Raw genomic sequence first — 26,982 nt, 5'->3', positions numbered from 1 at the left:
GTGCAGGATGAAACTTCAGGAATAAATTGGAAGGAGTGTCCAGTTCTTAGCAGTAAAACCACATTCGACGTGTGAAAGCTCCTGCTCGATTCCGTGCGTGTGCCTGGCCGCACTTACTCTCTGTTGCAGAACGTACTGGGGAAGGGAGGAGCACTTTTTCTTAAAACGATTCCACACACAAAGAAAGGTTATGAAAATCTAGCCAGGAATGTTTTTATATTCACAATTTATTTATTTGTTTATGTCAAAATGAGCATGGGCATATAATAATGCATTTGATTCTCCCCATTATTTCAAATCTTCACTCTTTCTTCTGTAGATCTTCAAGATTTTTATTGTCATTAATTACATGTATTACTATAGCAGCCAGAAGCCTCCAAATTTTTGCCCAGTGCATAGGGCAGCATTGTACAAACAGGTGTTAAAAACCAGCCCTTGCTCCAAAGTGACAACAAATGAAATCACGAGGGTACAGAAGTCCCTGTGGGGTCCACGTCTACACAGCCAGGCAGAGACCCAGGGAACATGCAGCGTGCTGATGAGGGTGACATGGTTTCTTCGCTTTTGGGTAGGCTCTGGAGGAAGAAGAATCGGATCTACCGTTTCCTACAAGGGACTGGCCACAGTGCTGAGATCATGACGACCCTTTTCTTCATGCCTGCTGATGAACCTAGTGTCAAACCCTGCTCAGTAGGATTCTGCAATTTGGGAGGTGAAAAATGTGCCTTTACTGAGGAGTGGTGTCCTGGATTAACTCTTTTCAGGAAAATGTGACTGAAAACATGAAGTGGGAAAACACTTGCACCATCTTGCATGAACCTGATGTGTAGCTCTGCTTCCTTGTCCCTGTTGCACCAGGATACAGAAACAGGCCTGAAGAGGCTACAAGGAGGTTGTTACAGGATCCAGCAGGAAAAACAAAACAATACCACAGATAACACAGCCTCAGTTGCACACTTTCTTCAAAGAGGCAGAGGTAGTTTAGGCCGTCACTCAACAGGACAACCTACTTGCCTGGCTGAGTCCAGGGTAGGACGGTCTGGTTCTCTGAAGGCCACAGAGAGGTGAAAAGGAGCCTGGCTGTTTGCACACCCTTTCCCCCAGCCACCCAAGAGACAGTTGCACGTCTGTGCCAAGCTTTACATCCCAGATATACAAATAATGCAGAATTATTTTCCTGAGAGGTGAAGGTGGCTTAGCCCATCCTTCTGTTTTCTGGATGAGTAGTTCATCCAGATGATCTTTTCCAACGTTAATGATTCTATGATTCATCGTGGCACAGTGGTCACCCTGTTAGCTTCCTAATTTCTCTTCACCCCCAGAGCAGTACTACTGCAAACAGGGCAGCTAGGTGATAAACCTCTCAGCTTTAAAACCTTCATGAAGAGGAGCCCTCCCTGCCAGAGATCTTTTCAGTCAGGGCGGATGAGATCACACTCAACAAGAGACCCCTTTGCTGTCTAGTACGAAATGCAGCACTGATCCTCCTGAAGGCTCAGGCTGAAGAAAACCTCCTGCAGCACTCACACAATGCAGGAGAATATCAGAAAATTACGCCATGTCAGGAAAACATTAAAAATATCAACATCTCCTCCTGGGATTTCCCTGAGTCTCTGTTCCCTTCACCTTTCTCTCCATGGTCACTGGTGGAGGAGGCTGAAGGATACAGGACCTGAACAAAAGCCAACCGAGCAGCTGAGACCCTACTAACGACAGCTACTACTGTTCTTTAAATCCAGCCCCCTGGTCCCATAGCTTGTCAGCGCTTAGTGTGACAGTGGTTATGCTCCGATTTCAGCTCAGACAGGCCAAGCTCTGGAAACAGTTTCGTGCTGCCCAAATAATGTTCTGCTTACTAATTAAAATATCAAGGGGAAAGACAAATTTGTTTGGGCAGATGAAGGAACACGTGTCTGACCCTGACCAAATTCTCCATCTTCAGGCGCTCTCCTGTCACTCAGGAAATGTCTGCAGCTACTTGCCCTAGATCCTTCCCCCACCTGCTAGCAGTTCTGTGGCTTAAACCTCAGTGACATGATTTGTGCTACAGCATGCCAGGCACATGTCGCTCATCTTTAGCTTCAGGGGTCTGAGTTCCTCTGGGGAGATGCAGTAAGGCAGAGGTGAATCAGGGTTCAGAACTATAAATGCTCTTTGCTCAGGATTAATCTGATACGCTTTCAAGGCATATCAGTGCTAATGTGCCTGTTACCGTAACGCGGGCGGCACTACACACAATCACACCCACAAGTTAGCAAGGGGCAGGCACAGATCCTGACTTTTGCACTGGTTTAGGACTGGAGCGCCTGTTCCTTTGGGGAAAGATGGGAAGGGCTGGAGCCACGCACCCGATCCCTGCCAGGAGTAGAGGTGGCTGTCGCTTCCTTCTACCACCAGAGGTATCGAGGAGGACCAAGGCCCCGTGAAATGGTTCACCTGATACAGCTACTAAATTCCTGCCCAGAGGAAAAAAACAAAAACAACACCTGGGCAGTGCTTGGGGCCCCTTCCAGCACGCTGCCCCCTCTCCAGGAGGGGACATCCGGTGATTCACACTCTCCCCCTGGCCAAGTCCCCCAGCCTGAGGGTTTCCCTCGGCCGTCCTTCGCTGCTGCCCGGGGAGGAACACAGGGGGAGTCCCTCAGCGCTCTCCCAGGGGACCCCAGCGGCCTCCGAAGAAACGAATCCGTCGCAACAACCGGGATTCGGGGTTGACCCCCTTGCGGGCCGTCAGTTCAACACCTTCTCCGAGGAGTGTCCCAGCCTCCCCTCCTCCTGCACGGGCTGCGAGGCCTCATGGCGTAGGCCCGGGCTCGGCACCGTGGCCGTGTGGTGGTGCCGCGGCCCGGCGGCCCCCCCGGCGTGCAGCTCGGCGCACTTCTCCTTGTAGTGCTGCGCGTTGCCGGCGAAGGTCTCGCAGCGGCTGGGGTTCTCCTCCTGCACCGGGCTGCCCACGTTCTCCGAGGCCGCCCCTGACGAGGCCGTTGCCCCCTCCTGGGAGTTTTGGCTAAGGTAGACGACGATGATGTCTCCCTTGAAATTCATTACTTGTCCACTGGAAATAAACGTGGAGTTACTGTTTCCAGTCACATTTCCTGGGGAAGGAGCGGGGGAGAAAAGAAGACAGGCGTGATTAATATTTTCTCTCATGAGGCGGGTGTTTAGCACGGTGAATGTAATCCGCCGCGATAGCTTTACTTTTGTTCCATTATTTTTATCCCGTGACATAGGGATGCTCTTATAATCAATGCCTTCCACGGGGCTCTCTCATGATTTCCACTTGTGCCGCCTCGGGACGACGCCTGTCACCCTCGGGGAGCCTGTCTGCAGCATTTGGAAAAGTTCTCTCTCTACACTGCTCTCCTGCAAGCAAGAGCACGCGAGATAACCTCATCTTCCCATGGCCTCTGGATGCTTGAGCTGCTCCCAGGCCGCCTCCACACGCGGTTTGTGAGGAAACAGCTATCATTTCTAATTCTTAGATGCGTTTTAGAGCCCCAGGCATCACATTGCCTTTTCCCCCTTGGTAAGCAATCACTCCTATGGTGAGGGCTAGGCAGCAGGTTTATTGAATAAGTCCTGAATGACTTAATGTTAGGCCTTGCAGTCACAGCGTCCAAATGACACAGAGCTTATACGATTATCTTGTATTGTCCCATCTCCCACGTAGGCACACTCCAGCCCTCATCCAGTGCCCTCATGGATTTAACGGGATATATGTTGGCTACGGGGAAAAGAGAGTCTATAATACAGCAGCCTAACAGAGTTACGGCTTCAGTAAGTCTGCCTGCGGCTAGAGATTTCTCAGTATAAATCCAATCTTTGTCTCACTCAAGGACTGGGTCACTGACTCAAGCGACAGCAGGACCAGGCTCTGGGAATTAATAAACTTCCCTTGGAGTGGAAAGAAAATAACTGAGAACAAAGTTTCAACAACAAACTAACAAACTTCCCTGAAATTAAACAAAGTTGACCAAAACAACCAAATAAATAACTCTTGTAGCCTATGAACACTTCTCCTTAGAAATGTTTTTTTCCTGCTGAGCTTCGCTTAACCATGACTTGCAGATTGACCGTGCCCCTCACAGACGTTTTGTGCATTTTCTCAATGCTCTCCTCAACACTTGAGACCTTCACAGTTTGGTTGCAGCTGAGCCCGGAGAAAAGCTGTTTTCCCAGCAGCCGACGGTGCTGTTTACACACCAGCAGTGCACATTGGGTGCCAGCAGTGCCGACTGAAGGCCTCACACAAAGCACTCATAGCCGAGTCTGGGTAGCACTGGAGCATCTAACAGCCCCCCTCAAGCGATCCTATTTACCTGAGCTGAACCACCTCACTGATAGCTCTCTGCCGTCTTTCCAAGTACTGCTGATTACCGTGAGGTGTCAGTAAGAGTGCTCACCGCAGGGACTTCTCCCTGTCTGCCTCTTCCCCTGCGTTCAGGTTGTTTGCTGTCAGCACGGCTCTGTTAGGCACCACGGGAGGACAGCAATAACTTTTTGCTTTCATACGGATTGCCTGCCACTCAGAAAAAGGCACTGCAAAAGTTCACCAGTGCTCGGCACGAGATTCAGAGTTTGGAAATATAAGTGATGGAGTAAAAAAAAAAAAAAAAAAGTGGATAAACACATTTAAATTGTTTAGTTGAATGTTGCTAGCAATTCTTCACTGCTTCCTGTTTATGCTGAAACAAAAGTAAATGTGAAGCACAGAAGCACAGAAAATGGACCTAGGAGCTTCCTGGATTGCACTAAGAAATGTGCTTCCAACCTGAAAAGTATAAGGGACACCTTCAGAGGGCAAGTGAAGGCAGACTTCTCTGCAGAATTTCAGCCTTTCGATCTCTTCGTACTGCCTGATGATATTAATTACAATGACAGATTAATTTCTGTGGTAATTATTCACTGGGAACTGGAACGATGTAGGCAATTAATTTCCTCAGAGCCATCTAATGGCATCTGGGTGGTAGGAGCTGGTTGTTGCAGCTGAACCAGGCTGGTTTGGGCTCTGGAAGCGAAAGTCTCCACAAAACCACCCCTAGTCCCCTGTCACATGAATCTTCAACCACTCGTGTTTTACGCTGAAGCCCTACACGAGACGTGAGGTGGCTGTGATCCATGTCCTGACTGCTGCATCTTCTGACTGCCTCCAGGGAGATTTGGGAGGGTGCTTGAAGGCTTCCCTCAATTGCTGTCCATGACCCCTGTAACGGCAACTGTCCAGAGGTTTACTTTGGCCCTCTCAGGTTATTTCACAGTAGGGGCAGAGTCTGCAACTTCTGTTGTCATTCTGAATGCTAAGGAACCAAAACCAAAACTTCATGGAATTACCCATGGCATTTTTCTTCCCATTTCTTCACCCACCCACTTCCAGGCAGTTCTGTCTTAGCACAACTGTGTGCAAAGCCTGGTGGCTACAGCTGCTTTGAGAAGCTTCACAGAAAGTTATTTTGCACATTTGTCCCATCCGGGCACCTCACAGGGCCCAGCAAAACGACTGATGCTGCTACAGCTCCACACACAGCCCCAAATGTGAGCTGGGGCGCTTCAGCGAGGAAGCTACTACTGCTAAGCCCGCTCCCCCTTCTCATGCAACCAGGAGTGACCAGCAGGGCACAGCCACTCCACGGGCTGAAAAACCCTCTGCCAGCAAGGCACCTTAGCTCCCTACCAACTAAACCCATGCTCTCATACTGCCCACTGCTCGGTCAGTGCCTCCACCGTCACGCCGCGGTGGCGGCGAATTAGGAACGCTGAATCTGTGCTCAGGTGACAGCAGATGGCACTGTAGCACGTACACACCCGAAGGCACAGATGCAATTAAAATCACACAGAAAGAATTGTGCCGTCGAGTTAAGATGGCACTTCCCAGCATGTCACTTACATCCAAACTCTCCTGCTTGCCTTAACGTTTCTTAATATTTTCTCTTCCTCTTCTTGAGAGATTTAGAAAGAAAAGCAGTACTTCTGCAGGGCCAGATAAGACTTGACTTTCAGTATTACCTCAGAGTCACCTTCCACAAAAATAAAATCTGTCTGCTCTTTACTACTATTAAGTTTTGTACAGATCAGGGAGCGAAACTGTTTCGAGATTTCAGGAAACTGAAGCAGTAGAAAGAGTATCTGCTCTTAGAAAGATCAACACTGCACGCTTTCAGGTTCTTGCACAGCTTGTATGCTTAGAAGGGAAGGGCCCTCAAAATGTCACTTGCGGGTCTTCAAAGTGTCACTTTTGGGCTTTGGCAGATTGACAAGAAAGTCTGCGTAAGAAGCCTTAAGGCATGATGTGGTTTTAAAGAAGAGCAACCGCTTACGATTGCTGTGTGTATTACAGTAATACTCAGATGTCCCAGTCAAAGCTAAGGTCCCATTACGCCCGGCAGCACATAGATGCAAAAGCAGAGCATCTGTCTTTAAGAGGTTATAATCTAAAATGACTAATAACACATGACAAGACGATTGCAGACTTTTATACTGAAAAGTCTGAGGGAGGAAGGTTTTATCCAGAAAATGCTCATAACTTCCCTTCTGCTAGTTTTGCTTCACTGATTTTTCTCCCTGCTTTCGTTCGACTATTTTGCAATATTCACTCGATTTGTAAATTAGTAGCCAAGTAGTAAACTGGTGACATCAGTGTTTCAGAGCTGTTTTTGGGACAAAGTGCTTGCATGTGAAGAAACAAATGTATGTATGAAATTATCTTTAGGTGAACGTTTATATATTAGCAAATTAAAACAAAGAGAAAGAGCTAAAGGCAAAAAATTGATCACAGTCTCTTAGACCCTACCCTGGCCACCAGGTAACAGCTCCAGCTGGAGTTTTACTGACGGCCACGTGACTGTAACTGCACCTCAACTTAACGGCAAGGACAAAGATGCATGTGCAGGCTGCTGAATGGAAAAACACCCATCAGAGTTACTTGTCCCTTCTCAGCTCAGCCTCTAGGTGACCATTCTCTCCTAAGTTTTCTGTCATACAAAGGCCTGCCGCAGCAAAGATTACTGAGTTACAGGACTGGCTGGCTTTTGCAGCCACATCAGACGCTGAGTTCTGCATTGCTGGTCAGATCATGGCAGGACAATGACCCCTCACAGTGCTCGCGCTATTTGCAGAATTCACAGTGAACCAAAAGCCTTGCTAGTTCAGTTTTGTCTTTCAGGTTAGCGTCAGGGCAATTAAGCAAAAAGGCACCATGCCATTTTTCTCTACTCCTAGATCAGACCCTCTGGATGATACCAAGCTAGCACGGAGAACAGTCTATACAACTGCGTACAGGTCAAGCCTAATGGACTCACCAGATGCTGGAGGGAGGTCTGAAGTGCTGCTGTTTGTCCCTGAAGTGCTTCTGCTTGTGTTCTGGTACTTCGTGCTGGTACCGTCAGAAGATGCATCTTCCATACCATGGTCACTTGTTAGAGTGCTCTGACCAGCAGAGAGAAAATTCAAGCCACAGGTGCACTGTGCATAGGATCCAGTTTCTGGGGAGGTGGAGGCACTGTCAACTGCAGCACAACAGGGTTTGCTCCACTTTCTGGGAGATTCCTGGTATGAAATGCCACACCTTACACAGATCTTCTCTGAGTCATGGTTCGTTGCAAAACGATCTGTGTCTTTGCTGTCTGTTTCCTTTGGACAACTGTGGACACGTTGGTAAGATTTCTGAAGATATTTGTCCATGGCAGCGTGTGCACCATCTGCATCGGAGAAGGAGTCAGAGCCTTGAGAGACGGACACGTCCTCTGTACTCCCAACTCCTGAAAAGCACTGATTCAAGCTATCGTTCTCCCCGATCTCCACCGGTTCTGAAAACGACGACACAGTTTTACTGTCAGGCCGACTCAGCAAAGATAAATAATCAGCAGCATTGAGATCTTTATCCATATATTCGTCTTCTGTGGGAACAGGTGGGAAATGGTCGTGATCGGTCTCTGTTACCACAGAAAGCTGCTGGAGGTTCCCCCCGGCCTCACAGGGTGCCGTGCTGGGGCTGCTGTGACTGCACGAGGTGTGAGCGCCGGCACAGGATGAGCTCCCGGGGCCAGGACAGGCAGCAGGGCCCAGGAGACGCATGTCTTCAGAGCCCTGGGGGACAACGGCGTTCGGTATGTTTACAGCAACGAACGCATCTCTGGGGGGCTCCTGAAAGACACACAAAAGAAAAACGTATTTGATACATAAACTGGCAGAAGGTTGTCTTCTGAACAAAGGAGGAATAGGCAATGTCTTGGTGTTTCCTTGGTGTGGAGCTGGCGGGGCTAAGCAGCACTGACGCATTTGAATCTTGAGAAGTGTAATTCTGTTCTGCTGTGAAACTGTGACTGGCTGGCTGAACTCTGCCAGTGATCAGAAAAAAATCTGGGGACAATAACAATGGCGGGAGAAGACTGTTCCTAGCTTTTAAGGATCACAGAATCATCTAGGTTGGAAAAGACTTTCAAGATCATTGAGTCCATCCATCAACCAGCCATCAAGAGGGCACTTAAGGGTAAATAAACCTAGAAGTTGCTAGATTCTGCTGTTCCTTGTAGACCATCCAAAAGCCCTACGTAACCTAACTGCTTGTAAGGTTTATAACCTCCCTGAACAACCTATGCCTTTCTTGATCTGTGGAGGCCTCTCTGGAAGCAGAATCTTAATTATCAGATTAAAAAAAAATCACACCAACACAAGGCTGCTTTAACCTGGAAAAGGCTAAGACAACAAATACAAAAGCCCATGACGTTACCTTCCAACTATGTTTCACATGAAGCTATGTTTTTGGTTGGAGATCCACAAAAAAAGGTTTGGGAAATACTTCAAGGGTTCCCTTCAGTTCCTGCCAGTCATGCCGTAATGATGGGTATTTGGGATCTGCTACCTTTCATTTCTAGCATCTGTTTACTTCTTCCAGGATGGAGGAGAGTAAATGCCACCAGCCACTAATTGCTGTTGATTCACTCCTCTGTCCTGGGGGATCTAAACTGCTGCCAATGCAGGGCGTTACATGAACATTTATGAGAAAAAAGAGGAACTGCCTGCTCAAATTTTTTTTTTTTTTTTTTTTTTGGTAGCAATAGGATTTGAGTGTTGCCACAACTAAGCTAGACAGAGCTCCTAGACTGGCAGGTGGGATGGTGGGGACAGCATGCACCTGGGACACAGGGAACCTCAGTCCACATCCCATGTGGATCAGGCAGCGCATAAGCGTGTGAACAAGGATTTCAGCATGTGCTGGAATAAAAGGGACTCGTGGCCATTTTCTTTAGCTGATGGCTGTGTGCTTAGTACTTTGCATGTCTGGCATTCTTGGCATTGCCTCAGATCCAGGTTTCTCTTTCATGAGGACTCTGGTATGTAAAAAGGTGCAAACACAACTAAAGTTTCTTCTAATCTTAGGAGAGAGCCTTTCTAAATCCTAGGTAGAATCTCAGGGCTCATATTCAACCTTCTCCTCTTATAAACATTTAATCTTCAAAGAGACTGTTACCGCTGTTAAAGCTGGCTGAAACCAGAGAGCAGGTTCAGAAGCTATATGAGAATGGTGATTTCATAACCCTCACATTTACAGAAAACCAGACTAAAAAAGCCAAAGCTGTGAGTGGTTTTTGAGGAACTCAAAACTTTTTTTCTAGCCAAACATTATCATGGACTCTGAAGTAAGGAGGAGTGTCAGGAATATTGTCAGAAAGCCATAAAAATTTTAATGTCCCTGACTTTACCTTTGTTCCTTTTATTTGGCTGCACACTTCATTAGCCCAATTCTGTAGATCTGCTGTAGGGAAAAGAAAAGAGTAGCTGTAACATATAGCAGGCGCTGAAGCTAGCCACAGACCTAAACACCCACAGTCATGCACTCACGATCCATAATATTACATTAAATAAAACCCAGCAAGACTGTTGTTTTTACTGACTGTTCAAGTGTCCCAGCATCAGTCTAGCTCAGGACTCATTGTAACTGGAACAGAGAGATATTTCTGTGGAATAAATGTTTCCAAGCTCCTAAAATAGCCTACGGTTAAACTGTGTTCCACATCAAATGGGGTTTCTTTCCTGGTCATATGTCACCATGCTATGACTAGCCTGATACCGACCCGCTTACAACTGTACAGTCTATTTCAAGAGAAGTCACATGGATGGCCCAAAGACCATTCCCAGAAAGGAGTGAGGAGACTGGAGAGAAGAGGGTAAGCCACTGAAACCACGGGATGGCAGACTGGAATACAGCGTATTCCACTTAATCAAGATGTATTTAATTGGGAAACTCACTTAATCAGAGTATCTCCCAAGGAAAAGCTTCAAGTCTAGTAACACTTTACAGCAGGGACTGCTGCTTAATAGAGTGAGCAACTCTTCTTGTTTTCTATTCATGCTTTCAGGAAATTTTGCAGGGCTCAGGTCTTGCGTACACTTTAGGCTCGTGCTGGTTTTGTATGTCTGAAGATAGATCAGCTACGTAGCCACTGGCACTTCCCAGCAATGACTCTGTTCCTCTGAAGTGAGGTCTGCACATTTACCATCAGTCCCCAAGCAGGCAGAGCTTCTTCTCTGGGGCTCTGATCAGCAGGATCTACCACATGAAGGCAATGAAGGACTGCTGCTGCAGAGCAGCAGGGTGATAGGAATCTCAAATAAGGAGCATTCCCCCCAACCTGCTCTGCATCGTAAGTATTTGGTTTGCAGGGAGAGTCACCATTTCCTCCAGCCCATCCCAGGAATTCCAGATTTAGCAAAACCCGTGTTTAGTGTGGCAGAGGCAGCCTATTTCTAAAATATGGGTTGAAAAATACTTTACAAGAGAGGATTGCTGTATTCCCTTCCACTGCTCCCAAAACATTTCAAGAATTGCTGGGGTTTGGGAAAGGAGATGAAGGGAAAAATACAGTAGGAAAAGCTTTCCATGGGAAAGAGGGGAGAAAATAAAAAATGAAGAGAACGGTAAGCATATGTCCTTCACTGTGAAGACATAGGGCTTAACACAGAGTTGAGTAACTGTTAGAGGTACTTCTGTCATATTCATAATATATTCAATGCCCTCGTGTTATCCAGAATGTCTTTGCTAGATTTTTTTTATTTTTTCTATTTTTATTATTTGTTCTATTCCTTCTACTATTTCTGCAGTCTCTCATCAGAACTTTGTCCTTCAGACAAAACCATTGCCTCCATTATGTTTTGAAACAAACATCGGTTTTGAAATCCATATTTTAACCTACCCAGATGCGGGTTTCAGGGGAGGAAAGGAAGTGGGGAGAAGGAGATGGGAGGTGATGAAGGCCCCGTAAGTCCCTCCCTGCTTCCCTCTGACCACGGGCTCTGCCGTGCCAGGCAGCGCAGAGCAGCCCTGCTGGTACAGAAGACCCAGCACCACCCTCCACCACCCACACCGTGCCCCAGGGGCTGCAGGAGGATGCTGAGCAATATGCACTATGTGTAGGTGTAATATGCTCCCTGCCTACAGGAAAGGTTTAAGCCTGGCTTTGTGCTAGTCAAGACATCCATATGGACAGCACATCCAAAAGTTTCATCTCCTGGTGGTTACCTGCAAAACCAGAGTGCACAAAGAGCCACGTGGCTGTCACATTCATGCATATTAGCTATCATGTACCTGTCAGCTTTTTTCCCTTATTCTTGTAGTACACGATGAAGATGACAATGCCAATTAGTGCCACAAAAAACAAGATGACAATCAACACGTATAAAATCTTGTTTGTTCCTGCAGAATATAAGAAAGATAGTACCATCAACATGCAGCGTGTTCTCAGCAGTATGACAATCCTCGCTCATTCACTTGTTTTACCACAGGAGGGGGATTTTTTTCTTCCTAATTGATTTTCAGTTTCTGTAATAACGACCACAGCTCTAGCGCCCGCGTAGCTCTGTGACAAGCAGCCTCAGCAAAGGTACCTGGTACAGAGCCATCTCAGTAAAAACTGAGCGTCTGCGAGAGGTGTGAGGCAAACATCCTTCTCTGAAAGTCTCCTTGCAATCTGTCAGCTGCCCTGGGCTGGGCTTGCTCTGCCTCCAGATAAGGGGGAAATGCAGATCACAGAGACTATGGACTTCAGCCAGCAGAACTCTGCCTTCATCTCAGATTATGAAGGATCACTGCGTGCCAGCCAAACAGCCTCTCTGGTACCATATCCTCGCTGGAGAGAGAAAAGGGCTGTTGGCAAGAAGGGAGAGCTACATTCATCTGAGACTGTGTCCACTGCTATAAAATAAGCGTGGGGAGAAGCTGGTGGCCTTTAAACAGGAGACATGCATATGGAAACTGGCAGGCTGAAAAATGAAAGAGCAGGAAACGTGATGGAGGTCAGGGGTATAACAGCAGCGCTGCTCACCACGCAGTTTCAGGGAGAGGTGTAAAGCACTGCTTAGTATTGGACATCTGGTCTAGAGCTGCTGGGCTTAAACTAATCTTTAAAAGCAAGATTTTCCAAGAGAAAAAGAGACCAATCTTGGTTTACAGCTGCTTCTCCTAGAGTCAAGTACAAAAGGAATATAGTTAAGCCAGCCAAAAACCCTTGTAAATACATCCCTTCTCGAGGGACTTTCTAATGAATGATTTCTATGAGACACATACCGTCTTCTGGTTGCTCAGGTATCTTCCGTTCTGCACAAACTGCATCTGACTTATCAGTCCCAGGGACTACTTCCGCCATTCCCAGAGCTGTACAGCTGAAAAGGAAAGACAAAGAGGCTAGAATCCCAAAGAGGGAGCTTGTCGGGGCTCCTACACTTCTGCAGAGTGGTACCTTCTGTTGTAAAGTACTCTTGCATTTCTCCACCCTTAAGAAGCTCAGGTGCCTTCTTTATGTTCAGCTACATCAACTCAGCTGATGTTACTGCTCTCTCTTGTTTCCCCCTGGGGAGCAGGACTAGAGCTCCAGCATAAGAAAGCCCTTACCACTGCACAACTAGCCAAGATGCTCTGCGCACTCCGCAGGCAAGAGGACACCCCCCTGAAAAGCGTGCTCGCTCAAGCTTCTCGCTGCCTTGTGGCTATCACAGGCCTTTTGCACGACAAACGGACTTACTTGGTCCAGGCTTTACACTCGTCGGTGGATGAAGCAACCTTTGAGAAGTAACCTCTGGGACATGGCATACACTTCGTGTCCTTGTCCTGTTGCACTGCGAGTAGTGAAGGAAGAAAAAACATTACAGCTGAGTTTCTGTGAGTTCCTCTCATGCGAGGGGAAGGTGACTATGCTCCCCCATCCTCCCGCTTCACCCCCCTTGCCAAAAGCTCCGCTGAGGAGAGGATCTAAAATTACATTGGAGCTGCAATGACAGTCACACGTAAGCAGAAAGAAGTGCTCAGGTGAGACCAGCACATTCCTCTGCATGATCAGAATAAGAAATGACCAGGAGCCATTTGCAGCTACTGTGAAGTAACACACAGCTCTTATATCCTTCCACTGCCATGAACTTCCCCATGTCGATGCTATGCCACAGGCAGCGACACCAACTGGTGTTGTCACTTCTTTGAAGCCACAGTGAACACGATGCTGTATAAGGGTTTGCTAGATTGGAGGGAAAACACCACCACTGTGCTCTAGGCAGGCCCATTCAGCATTTCATCCTCTATTGCCCTATTGTGTGCTCCTTTTTTGGAGTTCCTTGCGCTTGGTACAGATGTTCCCAGTGTTCGTTACAAGTCAGAACTTGACTGTCTCTGTTTTCCACCCACAAAACACCAGCATTTTGATCTCAGTCAGAGACCTTGTACTAAATTAAATGTCTGTAATAAATCTTTGCATTACAAGTTGTCTAAAACAAAGAATACTTGCTCTATCCGAAAGGTGTTTATCACTTTTAACTCATAACATTACAGAATGGCAAACCAAAGCCATCTGGCAAAAACTGATTTCAAATCTGACCTCAGCAACAATCCTCAGTGAACCACTTCTCCGAATCGTGGAGCAATGCACAAACTGGTGATTCACAGACTGGCACCTCAGCAAACATTACAAATGCACCGAAGACCTTGTGATTATTGCCATGCACATGTGAAAGCTTGTAAATGTCACCTCATCCAAGATATTATTTAAACTGCAGAGGCAGAAGCCTTCAAAATACAAATAGTCCTGGAGAGTTACATGCAGCAGCAATGATTTGAGAGTCTACAGTACCTGCTCTTTAACACCACAACCTACATGATGCTGGCCTTATTCTGTAGGCCTGAGCTGGACATTTTACTTTCGTACATCCTCTCTGTATCTTACCAGGGTGCCCAATTCCAAATCCTGGAGCACATATGGTATTTCGTTGACAGCAGTCACAGTCCTCATTCCAGTGGTAACCTGTGGTACAGGCACACTGCCGCTGGAATGTGCTGTTTCCCGGGTTCACTTCTTTCAAGGCTTTCCCTAGAGGAGAAAGCAAACAGGAGAAAATATCTCTCTGATAACAGGCCTCGTGTCTATGAACCTCCTGTTCTACCTATTTGCTTTGCTTGAAGGCCAGATGCAAAACTACTCATGTTAAAGGAAAAGCTACCTTGGGGGACCCTTGATTAGCATTAGGCACCTCACTGACTGGGCTCCTGAGCATGCTTCTCCTTGTCGCTCCTGGAGAACATAAAGAGAGGGAGTGCACAGTATGCTGGGCAAAAGGACAGCCTTTAAGATCCAGCTCACAGGGAGTGAACAGCCCCAGTAAAGATAATCATATCAGCAGCATGGAGACTATGGCCATGGTATTCAGCAGGGCACAGAACCAAAACTTCCTGGTGTCTGGGGACCTCCCTATCCACCAGGTTCTTGCGCCACCTCCGTTACCATGTACCTGAACAAAGCATCTGCCCTAGGTCTGCTTGTTCGTCTTTATGCTTCGCTAATTTGGATTAAAAGGTTTTTCAGTGTGAGCAGCTCACCTTGATCGCATATTTTATGTAGCAAGCATTTGTCTTCTTCATTCCAGACATCCATATACTCGTTTGGGCCGCACGGCTGACACACGCTGTCAGAAGTCGCAGTGCATTTAGCAGACATATACTTTCCTGTGAACAAGAGAAGGACAAGGTCATCTGTAAGTTGCACACCAGCTGTCTGAGAAGCACAGGGAAAATAATGAGCCGGGCTAACGCTGCTGTACCACAGGGACAATCATTTCTTCCTCTCCCCCATTCATTTCCTCAGTCTGGCCCCCAGTTAGAGGACTGAAACATCTGTGAAGTTTATGGCATAGGAGCAGTCCCATGAGAATCCACGAGAATCGAGCTGTTTCCATCTCCTGCAGTGGTTAAATGCTATTCCAACACAACAGCTGCTGAGACTTTTGCTGAGGTCAGCAGGACCGCTCCTGCACTACAAGACACTTGAGGGCCTGAGATCATGCATTTGCAAGGGTATGTGCAAACAGATTTGCAGAGTCACAAGAACAAGCTGCCTTACTGACCCCCAGAGCTGTTTCTAGGGAACTTTTTCCTTTACTAAGGAAGCGCAGCCCAGTGCTCACGTACCTGGCTCACACTTGGTGCAGCACCGCCCGGAGTATTCATAGTGTTGTTCGCTGTCACACAGCAGAGTGCTTTGTAGTGACAACTGCAGTGGAGAAGGAGAGAGAGGACATGAGACCCAGCACACCCAGAAAGCTTCAGACCTGCCTTATCACAATGCTGGCAGACAGAAGGAAAACTTCTCTTCAGTGCAGCATTTTGGACAGCAGTAAAACATTACTCAACATTTACGACTTCAAAGACGCTTTGTAGACAGACTAAGAATATGTACGTGATACTGTACACACAGGGACTTGTAATGCAGCCAGGCGATAAACAAATAGCACAATCTTGCAATTTGTCATGAACTTTTAGCCTGCTGTATAATCTTTTCTTACAGTGCTCTATTATTTGAAACTCATGACTTCAAAACAATTGTAAAGAAAATTGTGTTGACATACTTCCGTAGTCTCTTCTACATATATGACCTCAGATCGAGACCTAGGCCACTGACAGTTTTAAAACACAGCATCTGGCTAACAGGTAAAGTGAATGATTTATACCCTTGAAAAATAAGTTCCCATCTTCCCACTGCGATACGCAACACCCCTAGCTAGCACCATAAAATGCTGGCCCTTATTTCTGCAGCTTTCTATGGTTCCCACTATGTTCTGCAGAGGTGACCTCATCTCACTGGGGCAGCCATCCACAGAGGGGACACAAACGAAGCCTTTTTGCTTCTCCAGAACCAAGAAAACAACACACCCGAGCCCCAACCCCACCAAACAAAACGGTTACATGAGAGGCCCCTGCTTTGGCCGCCCCGGAGTCTCCTGGCATTGGTCCTCCGGGCAAACTCAACACCTTACGTCCAGTTGGTGATCTTGTGATAGGTGAAACGACTCCAAATCAGGCCTCTAGCAAGGAACGCCTCACTCCGGTTGAACACTGCTGTTAAAATCTCATTTACAGGACACTGTAATTTTTACTTGGGGAAAGCTGCGCAAGAACTTGTATTGCTGCTTAACAGGAGCTTTTGCTGTCTAATAGCATGTAAGAGCCCTGTGCCTGCTGATATTGGTTTCCGTTCCTCTACTTAGTGTTCTCCCCTTGCTTCCACCAAGCCCTTGCCTCTCCTCTTTCCTCCTTGTCGTAGTCTCATCATCTGCAATATCTTGAATATAAACTACTTTTCCCTGAGCACCTTGACCTCTTCTAATGCTGGGAAGGGTCTTGCGACTTAAAGATGACCAAAGAGGTTGACATTTTTCTTTAAAACACCACCTCCTGTCTCGGAGTTTGAGCCATTTTTGTCTCGTTATTTCCTTGTCCTTCCCTATCTTTGCACTTACTAGCAGTGTCTTGTCTGTGACGAGATTACGCATTTTTTGGAACAAAGACTGCGCTTCATGTTTGCACAGCACCTCACGCAAGGGTCACTGTCAGCACGACTGGGATCCCAACCATAACGTAAATAAGCACAGACATACTTCCACAAGTTTTCCTTCTGGCTTATTCCTGACACCTTGCTCATCTCCCCGAATATCAGGACAACGACCAGTGCTGGCAAAGCAGTAAGTGTAATGCCAGGAGCGTGTTTTTGGTGCCGTGCTTTAGCTGGCGTGCGCTGGCCAGGCCGGGGCTGAGACCACACTGCAGGACCCAGCAGCAGGAAGGACTCGAGGGACTGACTCCTATTCCCGGCCGTCCGCACTGGCAGCAAAAGCGACCAGATCAGGACGGGTCCAGTCACTTGCTTTTTATAGCAGACCGCTCTTTCTTCCTCGTTTGCCCCAGTTTGAAAGTTCCTCTTTAGAAGAAAAGGCTAAAAAACGACTGGAGTGTCAAAGAAGGGCAAATCGCCCTTTTTAAGGAAGGATATGCAAATCTGCTGAAGAACTTACCGCTAAAGGGTCTGGAATGATTTCCGAAAACCAAAGCTCAGCCTGAACAGAACAAGCACCCCCCGCGCTGAGGCTCGGAGAGCAGGCTAATTGCTCAGCTACCTTTAGGAAATCGATTCGCACCTCCCTGCTTTACAGCATAAAGAGGGCTATTGTTGCAAAATACAGCTGCAGCTACGTAAATCCACGCTCTGTGTCAGTAAGTATTCTCTTCTGTGACTGTGTCCTTCCCCTTTTGGGACAAGCCAATGCATTTACCAAGCTGCGATATTCCCTTCTTTGGTTTACACTTGGAGAAATAAAGACAAAGCTATCACTGTCCACGTGCTAACTAACTCCCTCCGCCCGAAGGAGAGGGATTTGGGACAGGTATTTTTTGACCTGCCGAGTGTGAAAGCTGGGTGTGGAGAGGACAGGAAAGGAAACAACAGAAACTTTGTGTTTTCTCAGGGTGGCAGCAGATCCAGCGAGCTGGGGGCCTTTTGTTAGCGGGGCGCGAGAAGCCGGCCCGAAGCACGTGCGCTGCCAGCAGTGACGCCCCGCCAGCGCGAACGCATTCCCAGCCGCAGCGCCGGCCTGAGATAGGGAAGTGCAATTCATGTCACAGAGGAGGAACTCGCACCCAGAGGCCGGACGGCTTCACAAAGGTGACAGGAAATTAGTGGCAAAGCAGGAAAGAGAACCAAGTCTCAAGCTCGCCCTGTAACCCCTAGGGCATCCTTCCTCTCCTTGGCGCTTGCCCGTAAGCAGGAGCGATGTTGACATCTCCAAGCTCATCTCTTGGAGAAAAAGTTATCCATCTCGTCTGAAGTAGCACGACAGAACGAAAAAACAAAGCCTGATCATTCCTTTAACACTCACTGTTGGTAAAGGTTTTCATTAAATCCCACCACCGTACGTGAATGAGTGCTTCAATGAGGTCTAGGTATCCTGTGTGCATTTAATTCGTCACTTAAAATGTACGCAAAGCACATGTTTGCTCCTCTTCCTAAAAAAAAGTTAGCTCTCCTGCTTAATTGGTCCTGGGCAGCCAGCCAGGGCCTTGCTGGAGCAGGAGGACTGGGCCAGGTGACCTCCAGAGGTCCCTTCCCACCTCAGGCATTCCCTGATTTGGTGATTTGTATTTCCTCAAAACAAGAATATCCAAGAGGGAAAGAATCCGGGGAGCGAAGACAAACATCCTCTGGGCTCGGCAGATTGCCACAGGTCCGGTTCGATAAAGCACGCCGACACCTCCTTGCCTTCAAGCACATGAGTAGCATCGATGAGTTCTTTGGAAAAACAGGCATGCTCACGTCAAGGTTTGCAGGAGGACCGTGCTTTGGTGTCAGGCAGCTGCAGGCAGCCTTCTCAGCCTCTTTTTATTTTTTTCCCCCCATTTCTTGCAAAAGGACGCTAAGCAAGAACGTGCTTGTAGGGTTGGAGAACGTCAATGAGTCACAGCTACAAAGCACAACTGTGTTACTCAGACCTTGAAAAAACACGCACGCAGGTGCTTCTGAAGGGGGAACCAGCAGCATTCAGATTCCTGTCCCCAGGCTTAAGGAAATATTTATTCTCGGTGCTGTTGAGCAATCGGATGACAGCAGAAGCTGTGTGTCATAGATGCTAAAATTACTTTCTCGCTCAGATGAATATTCAGACATACATTTCAGAGAAGATAAAGTTGCATGGGCCTCTTTCCTTTAAAAGAAAAAATCTGGAAGAGCAAGCTCGGGGGTTTCCACAGTCTTTTTCCCATGTCACTTCGGAACAAGAACCTGAGGCCTCAATGGGGACTGCTCGTTAGCGAAAATCTGGCTTTTGCAAAAGTTGAGACGTAAAGGGACACGTCAAGGGGTAGCTATCATAAGATGACACCTTCTTGCTCAGTGTAGTTGTTTCTGGAGAGCATTCAAGCCATCCGTCATCGTTTCACTGACCAAAGCACATTTTTTCTGCATTTAGTACTGCAGACCCAAAGCACCTATGGGAGAATGAACTCCAGCACGTCCTGCCTCACACACCTCTTGCTCTTTGAGCTCTGGTGCCTCCTTTTACTCACACTACTTGCTTTTGAGATCCTTGGCCATGCCTGCTGCAGAAGCATAGTATTTCCATGGCTCCTCGGGCTTTATTTCTCCCTGACAAGAGGACTGAGCTTTGACCAACCAGTCTGAAGTATCCTGTGCAGCCTCAGCACCTTGACCTTCAGCAAGGCAGGCCTCTGGTCACCTGCTGCTGCTCCGGTTTCGGATGCAAGTCACTCCCTCTCCCCTTCCAGGTACCGACTGCATGCCCACAGCCCTTTCGGGCCGACCCGGTGTGGCTCAGCAGTGTCGCTAAGCAAAACCAGATTTCTTCAGCTCACCGCCAGCCTCGGTGGCTCGACAAAAATTATTTCAGAACAAACATAGGATCTGGCTCTAGCGTGGCACTGCTCCACGTGGCTGGCATTCCCAGGAGCTCTGCTGGGGCATGTAACAGTAACACTCACAGTAGACAGCTCTCAATGTTTTTACAACTGCGAGTTGGTGAGGGGGGAAGAGGAATTTTGTATTAAAAAGGCTTGATCATAATCACACGGACACCGAATGCAACAGCTCCTTCACAGCCAGGCTTCGCTGCCGACACAAACTCAATCAGGACAGCCCGCAAGTCGCAGCCGCACAATTCCAGTTATTCGCTCGCAGGTCTGTAATTCAACGCAAAAATCTTAGCTTGTGAATGAAATGCTTTTGGTGATGTCAACTTTCCAGTGACCAGTAAACCACATCACAGAACTACCACCACGTGGTCAAATATAGCCGGGAAATGGCAACGGCTAAAAACTAAATATTATTTCGCTCTTAAAAATAGGCCCTTGAAACCCTGCTAGAGCCTGAATACCTAACGAGGCCAGAAGAACACGAAGAATAACACAGATAACACAGAGATTAAAAGAAAACCATAACTTGCAAGCAGAAAGTGGACAAACGGGGGTAAAATCCCCATCCTGGCTATTCCCACTGCTCCCCCGTTTCAACACGTGCCGAAAAGCAAACACCTGAGCGGCTGGTGCTGCCCCACCGAGGGGAAGGTCCATCCATCACTGCCAAGCCCGACGGAGCTATTTCTAGCAGGCAGACGACGTGAAGGAGAAGTGCCTCGCTGACCACGCTGGCAGCGGGGCGCGGGGGTAGGGCAGACAGGAACCTCAGGTGCATCAGATGGGAGACGAGGGGGGTGACAGGCGGCGGGGCTGCAAGCGGCCGGCGGAGCGGGGAGTCAGCCAGCTCTCCTCTGCGGGCTGAAAACTCGCCGTCACATGCACAGCACGGGTCACCCAGTGGCAAAGTCATCCCCGCACAGCACGCAGAAAGGCAGACCTCATGTTTTCACCAGCTGGTCAGCAGCATCCACGCATTACTGATAGGGAGGAAGACAGTGGTGTGTGCCGAACAGCAGGTGGCTGCCAGGTAGGGTGATTTGGAAATGGATCAAAGAAATGAAACCCGAAAGCCAACCAAACCAAAATATTTAACCAGGAGGTCTGAAAGCAACACAACGGTCCCTAAAAAACAGGAATAAGGACTGCGGAGTAGTGACACTACCAAAGCTGCTACCTAGATATCTTGGAGACAGACCTGCGAAGGCAAATCCCGTCTGGATGAAGCAGGTGCCGGAGCACCGCTCAGCAGGAAGGCTCTGCAGCCTCACCCCGCCGGGTACAGCCTCGGTGACTCGCTCCCTCCACTCACCCATGCTTAATTAAAATAATAACAATAAAAGGGCACTAAAGACACATTCACGGGCTGTTCTCTCCTCTCACATTTTAGTCCAACAGAGCATTTTTCCATCCTTCATGACCTGAAGTTGAGGCTTAATGCAGAAATAACCACGAGAGATTTCTTGGGCCGGGCTATTTCTGGATGCCAGATTAGAAGGGCTCAACATAGACTGCGTATGCCAAAAAAACATAGAAAAAACACACGTAAACAAATGTGTTTATGCATCCTTTCCTCCCAGCACGCCACCAGTGCGGAGCGTAGCAGTCTCTGGTGGTGTGGTGTGGACGGCAGGAACGGCGTGGCTGGAGCTGCCCCGTCTCGCCGTGAAGGGACTGCTGTCTGTACGAGGGGGCTCGGGACCCGGCGGAGAAACGGTTCACTGACTCTTCAGGTGCCACCACGAGGAGCCAGCTCTGCCCGTGGGCCAGTTCAGCCCGCAGAAATATCCCTCCCCGATCTGGAAAGGCTTTGGCTGATCTCCACAAGAAGCCCGTTTTACTACACGTGGTATCGCAGGGGAGAACCTTTTTCCTGTGAGGGCAGATTGAAGCAGTCGTCTCCTTGTTCTCGCTACCAGGCGATGAAAGTTAGAGAGAACATGATGCTCGCAAAGGCAGAACTACTCGGTGTGGCAAAATAACAGGCTCAAAATAGATTCCCCTGTATGCTACGTAAGCAATTTTTAGGACTTCATATGAACTTAGCAGCACATTTTCCCTATCGGTATTCCAGATTAATGGCTTGCCTAACAAAACTTCACGGTATTTTTTTTTCCATACAAGATTTTTTTTCCTTTTCCCTCCATTTTGACCACTGGCTAAATATATTCTGCACCGATCTGCAGTCGCAAGTGTTGTTCTTTCTCATTCTTGAACAGACCCTATATACTTCTTTTTCTTTTGGAGTAACCACAGAGTGGTGAGGGTGAATGACCTCATTTTTTTTTTTCTTTCTTCATTTTTTATTTTTACCCCTCCTCAGCTAGTTGGCTCTCGCAGGGTGGATTGAACCGGCCAGCTCGGCTCTCTGACCGCACACGAGTGTGCCACGCGGGGATGCGGCGGGGAAGGGGCACGGGGCCAGGGGCTGTGCTCGGCCAAAATTTGTGTGGAGGCCGGAGGGGACCTGGAGAAAGAGGACGAGGGCTGGGAGACGCTGCCTGCATGACGGTAGCCAGCTGGGGGGACAGATCTGCCCCCTTCCCAGCAGACCTCCCCGTGACTTTGGTGGGAAGGGGACAGGGCTCTAACCCACGGTGATTAACGACTCTTCAGCTGTATTTGCAGCCTTGACATCCTAAGCACTGTGCAAACAGCAGGGAAAGCCAAGCCCTGGGCCCAGAGAGCTCACGCCCTGAAAAGACAAACAGAAAGGCAACCACGGGAAGCACTGCGAGGAGCAGCTGAGGTCGGTGCGCAGGCACGGGGCAAGGAGCAGGACGTCCCGGGGCGCCTGGCGTCAGCCCCCCTGCCCCGGGGTGAGCCCCCAGGGAGCTCCTGTCGCCGATGCCGACACCACGCCGCAGATCCCACTCCCCGGAGCAGCGGCACACGGACGAGGTGACACGCGAACGACAGACCAGGGTGCTGGCGCTTCCCTGGAGGCGAGGCACCGCAGCCAGCGCTGCGGCGGAGCGGGCGCGAGGGCAGACTGCCTGCCTGGGGTGCCGGGGCTCGCTCCTGCAGCCCACCCTGCAACCCGGTCCCGTGCCGGTCCGGGAACAGCCCTCCTTCCACTGCGTGAACTTTGGGCCGCGTTCAAAGAAGAGCAAGTCATAAAACGGGGCACGTCCTTGCAGGCAGGCTATTGTGCCGCACAGACCGAGGCCTACCCAAGTCCATAGTGCAACCTGGTTAAACAGCACTCGATTTTTATATCGTGTCTGTAGCACACAAATATTTGCCTTTGCGCTTTCCATCGGTAATAACGAACCGTTCTCGGAGCAGCTGCTTCTCCCTGCGAGCAGCACCCACCAACGCACGCCTCAGCCAGAGGGCGAGCAGCAGCAGCAGCAGCCAGCGGCTCAGCACGCTGGGTTTCCATCGAAAGGAAGGGGGCAGCCAGCGCGAGGAGCACGGCTGCAGCTGAGGAGGTGAAGAACCAGCCTCCCCCTTGCCCTCTCCCCCCCATGCCCACCTCCGGCACGCTAACCCAGCACCCGAAGCACCGCCGCCTCCCACGGGGCAGAGCCGAGGGCTGCATCCCGCAGCAGCAGCAGGAACCCCGCTGGCTTTGGTCGGGTCACGGTCACGGTCCTTGGGGCCACCTTTAATCCCTCTGCTTGACCCGCGTCCTCTTGTTTCCCTGCGGCACAGTGAGAAGAAAGCCCTGTGCCACAGGCGACAGGGGTTAGCACGCCGCAGATGGCAGGCTGATAAGCTCCGAATTCTACTGACTTGTGGAGCGTGGTGACGGCCCGTTTTGGTCCTCGCTGTGGGAAAGTAGAAATTGCATCAGGAAGATGATGTTAACGTGAAAAGAGAAGCGACAACGGTTTCTTAAACTGTGAATCGGTTCGGTTTTATATGCAAGGCGTTATTCCTTTTATATGAGGTGCTGTAAAACGTTATTTCAGATTTTCACGTGATCCGGGGGAACCTGCGATGCAACGAAAAGCTTGCCAGTTTCCCTTGCAGGACCCTTTCCTGCAGGGGCATTTTGACAAGTAAACTAACTGAATGGCAATAACTGTTAAAATTATGCTGTTAACACCAGAATAAATCCAGGGCTTTAGGCTAGATATGATATCGTAAATTTTGCTCTACTGGGTGACTCCTTTGGCCCTAACAAGGGCAGGAACACTGGACTGGGAAAGCCTATGATCTGACAGCACGGACACGTTTATGCTGTTTTTCTTTCTCGCCATAAATACTGTGCATCTTAGGAAGTTTAAAGATAATCTACATGTTGGGCAAAATAAAATCCTAGATTATGAGGAATTCTGGATGCTTTCAGTGAGCAAACTTTCCCTGTAAAGTAAATATTACGGAGTAGTGGAAGAATCCATCCTGCTGCCATACAAGAAGAATCCTTGATGTTACACCTGGTAACTGAGTTACCACATATTTGCGAATGCACGTTCTCACAGGCTTTAACACCCATCCGACAGAAACGATCTTGCTCTTCACCAGTCTGAAGCAAGGAACGGGATGTGAATATTCTGTACAAAGAAGCTGAGCGGATCACATTTGCTTTCAGATCTCAAAAAGCAAAATACTGTGCCCTCTGACATCTGCCCGGGACAAATCACTTGGAAAGATCATCTTGAGGCTGAAGCACAAGACAAGGAGGGCTGAGCTTTGCTCCCAGTAGTTCTGCTCCATGCTTGGTATGTGACCTACAGCAAGTCACGAATTCTCTGTTCCTGTTTCCTCTTTGGTGAACATGATGACGATGATAATGTCTATTCTCAGCAGCGTTATGAGTACCTACTAACTTACAAGTTAGCAAGTGTTTCTCATTCCTCACAGGAAATGCATTGCACATATTACTGTCCTACCACCACCCCACCATACTGTTGACTCTAACACCAAGGGCATCAGGCAAATTTCAGCCCTGCCACACTTATTCTCATAGCTTCTTCCATCAGAAAGACCACCCATAAGGGGATTATAAAAGACACAGTTCAAATCAGTCAGGTAAAGGAGAACCTGAAAGGCTGCCTGGGAGCAGCATCTATCCAGGCCTGCCTTGCATTCTCCTGCTTTGCTTTCAGGACTTGCTCACTGTGGCAGAGAAAGTATCAGATCAACCAGATTTTGACGACGTGTGGCTTTTCCCATGTAAACTTAACTACAACTTTCCTAGAGACCCTTACTATTTTGCACTGCTACTAAAACACTGGCACTGGGAAGCTGTACCCTATGCAGCCCCCTGCAGACTCAGAATTAGGCACGTGTTGAAAGCAGTGGAAAGACTTTACACACCAGTCCCAAATAAATACAAGTTCCCTGTTTTGCATCCTCTGAAAGGCTATGAACTGAAAGACAAGAAACAACGAGGGGTAACTACTGGCTCCTACACCAAGGCACCTGAAACACTGAGATGAAAAGCATGGAAATCTGAATTTATAAGGTTTGGTCAAGAGGAGCAGTTTTCAGGCAATGAGGAGATTCCAGGGGAACAACTGCCCCAAGACCAAATAGCTCCAGAAAGAAGTAAATGTCATGGCTAGTGATAACCAGGTCTGCTTGCCATGCTGCATTGAACACAGTCCTGAACACCAGTACAGAAAAACAGGTAGATACAGAAGCTGCTGAGGGACAGGACAAAGTGCCTGAAAGCTGTTATGTAAAAGTGACTTTTGAAACATGCAGGCTCGTTTGTATACATATGGAGGACACCTGGAAAGCAGCAATTTCGGAGAAGCCTAAGGAGTGAGGGTGGACAGAAAGAAACATATATTTTGGCGGGGAAAAAAGGCCTGTGTGGTTTCAGGCAACATATTTAGGAACAGGGATCCAGAAGGAAGGCTCTCAGGACTATGTGGTCAGACATTAAATTGTAAGCTGCAGACAGCAGAGTCTTTTTTTTCTTTCCTCCCTTAATCTTTCTTTCCTTGAAGCTGCACCTTGCTCTCAAGGGACGCTGACATGGCCCATGCAGCAGCACCATGTTTAAGGAGGCACTTAACATGACACTTACGCCTAATCAAGAATAATGAGACAGAGAAATAGTAGAAGTTCAACTGAAAGAAATACAGATGGCAGCGAGGCTGCCAAACATTTGATTAACGGTTGCAATAAAGCGCCGGCAGCATGGGATTAGCAGAAGACCTGCCGGCATACAGGGCCCTAAGTAACCTGGAGGGAGAGGAATTATTTTTAAGCGGTCTGATGAGAAATAGCACAGCGAGATCCTGCAGACTCGAGAGGGGCTCCGTCGCGCGGTGCTGACGGGGCTGAGCGACAGCAGGCTGCAGGAGGGGGCTCGGTGGGCGCAGGGAGGCCAGCAGGCACCGCCGCGTGCGGCCGCCGCCATCCCGGGGCGCGAAGCACACACGCTCGGCCGGCGAGCGGCGGCGGGGCCGAACCCGGTGCCATCTTTCTCCTCGAAGCACGAGGGCCCTGCAGCACCTCCAAGGCTCACAGGGCCACCGGGCTTGGCGCCTGGGCCACCCCAAGGGCCACGCACCCACCAGGCCCGCGTCCTCCAGCCGTGGGGCTCCCAAGGCGGCTGCGGGGCTGCGGGTGCTGGGGCCTGGCGAGATGCCCCGGGTAGAGCCGCTGGGCAGGGTGGAGCCCGCCTTATTATTTTTTTTTTTAACTCTCCATGCAAATTATACCCCTCGGCAACCTCACTGCTGGTTTCTCACACCCCGCCGCGGGCGGCTTTCCCCGCCGGTTCCCCGGCTTCGTGCGGAGGAGCTGGGCTGGAGGGCGAGGAGGAGCCGCCGAGCCGAGCCGAGCCGAGCCGGGCCGAGCCGGGCCGGGCCGGGCCGGGCCGGGCGGCCAAGGAGGAACCGCCGGAGCGAGCAAACGGGGGAGCCGAGCCGGGAGGGGGGGCAGCGGGCAGGAGGAGGGGTCCCTTACCTGCTGGTGTCCCGCGGCGGCCAGGCAGAGCAGCGCCAGCCAGCCCGGCGGGCCCGGCATGGCTCCGGGGCCCCGCACGGCTCCGGGGCCCGGCACGGCCCGGCCCGGCCCGGCTCCGGGGCCGCGCTACCGCCGGCCAGCCGAGCCCCAGCGCCCCGGCGGCGCGGGCAGGCGCATCGGGCGGCTTACTTCTGCTTCTGCCTTTCCTTCCTCTCAGCTACGCGAGGGGAGAAGAGAGAAGGAGAAGAAGAAGAAAAAAAAAAAAGAGCCTGACTGTAGTTCCCACAGCATTTCCTCAGACTTGACATGCAGGTTTTTTTGGTTTTTGTTTTTTTTTTTTTCTTCTTTGATTTGTTGGTATGTTGTTTTTTTTTTTTTTTTTC

The 26,982-nt window shown here is 49.2% G+C and overlaps 1 protein-coding gene across 2 annotated transcripts; it reads right to left on the bottom strand.

Annotated features, from left to right (window-relative positions):
* Nucleotides 1-209: 209 nt before the first annotated feature.
* TNFRSF11A (TNF receptor superfamily member 11a) lies at nucleotides 210-26,982 on the bottom strand. Of its 2 annotated transcripts, none has more exons than XM_066992527.1 (10): nucleotides 26,600-26,982; nucleotides 15,440-15,521; nucleotides 14,852-14,977; nucleotides 14,202-14,345; nucleotides 13,014-13,107; nucleotides 12,560-12,654; nucleotides 11,582-11,689; nucleotides 9,699-9,748; nucleotides 7,296-8,139; nucleotides 210-3,095 (listed from the first exon to the last, which is right to left on the bottom strand). In XM_066992527.1, the coding sequence occupies exons 1-10, from the start codon at nucleotides 26,657-26,659 to the stop codon at nucleotides 2,731-2,733; spliced, it is 1,968 nt and encodes a 655-aa protein (XP_066848628.1). In that variant the 5' UTR covers nucleotides 26,660-26,982; the 3' UTR covers nucleotides 210-2,730. The 2 variants fall into 2 exon arrangements, with proteins under 2 accessions (XP_066848628.1, XP_047932074.2); XM_048076117.2 differs by having other exon boundaries at nucleotides 9,699-9,751; nucleotides 26,600-26,981.

The sequence above is a fragment of the Anser cygnoides genome, chromosome 2 (assembly GCF_040182565.1).
Source record: "Anser cygnoides isolate HZ-2024a breed goose chromosome 2, Taihu_goose_T2T_genome, whole genome shotgun sequence".
NCBI classification, from domain to species: domain Eukaryota; kingdom Metazoa; phylum Chordata; class Aves; order Anseriformes; family Anatidae; genus Anser; species Anser cygnoides.
The sequence above is the reverse complement of the archived record's forward strand: the minus strand, read 5'-3'. Positions and strand labels throughout refer to the sequence as shown.

Coding starts and splice junctions, on each gene's coding strand:
- TNFRSF11A (XM_048076117.2), bottom strand. CDS start 26,659: ATGCCGGGCCCGCCGGGCTGGCTGGCGCTGCTCTGCCTGGCCGCCGCG. Junction 15,522..26,599: donor CCGCCGCGGGACACCAGCAG/GTAAGGGACCCC, acceptor TCTCCACTGCAG/TTGTCACTACAAAGCACTCT. Junction 14,346..14,851: donor ACATAAAATATGCGATCAAG/GTGAGCTGCTCA, acceptor TTTCTCCTCTAG/GGAAAGCCTTGAAAGAAGTG.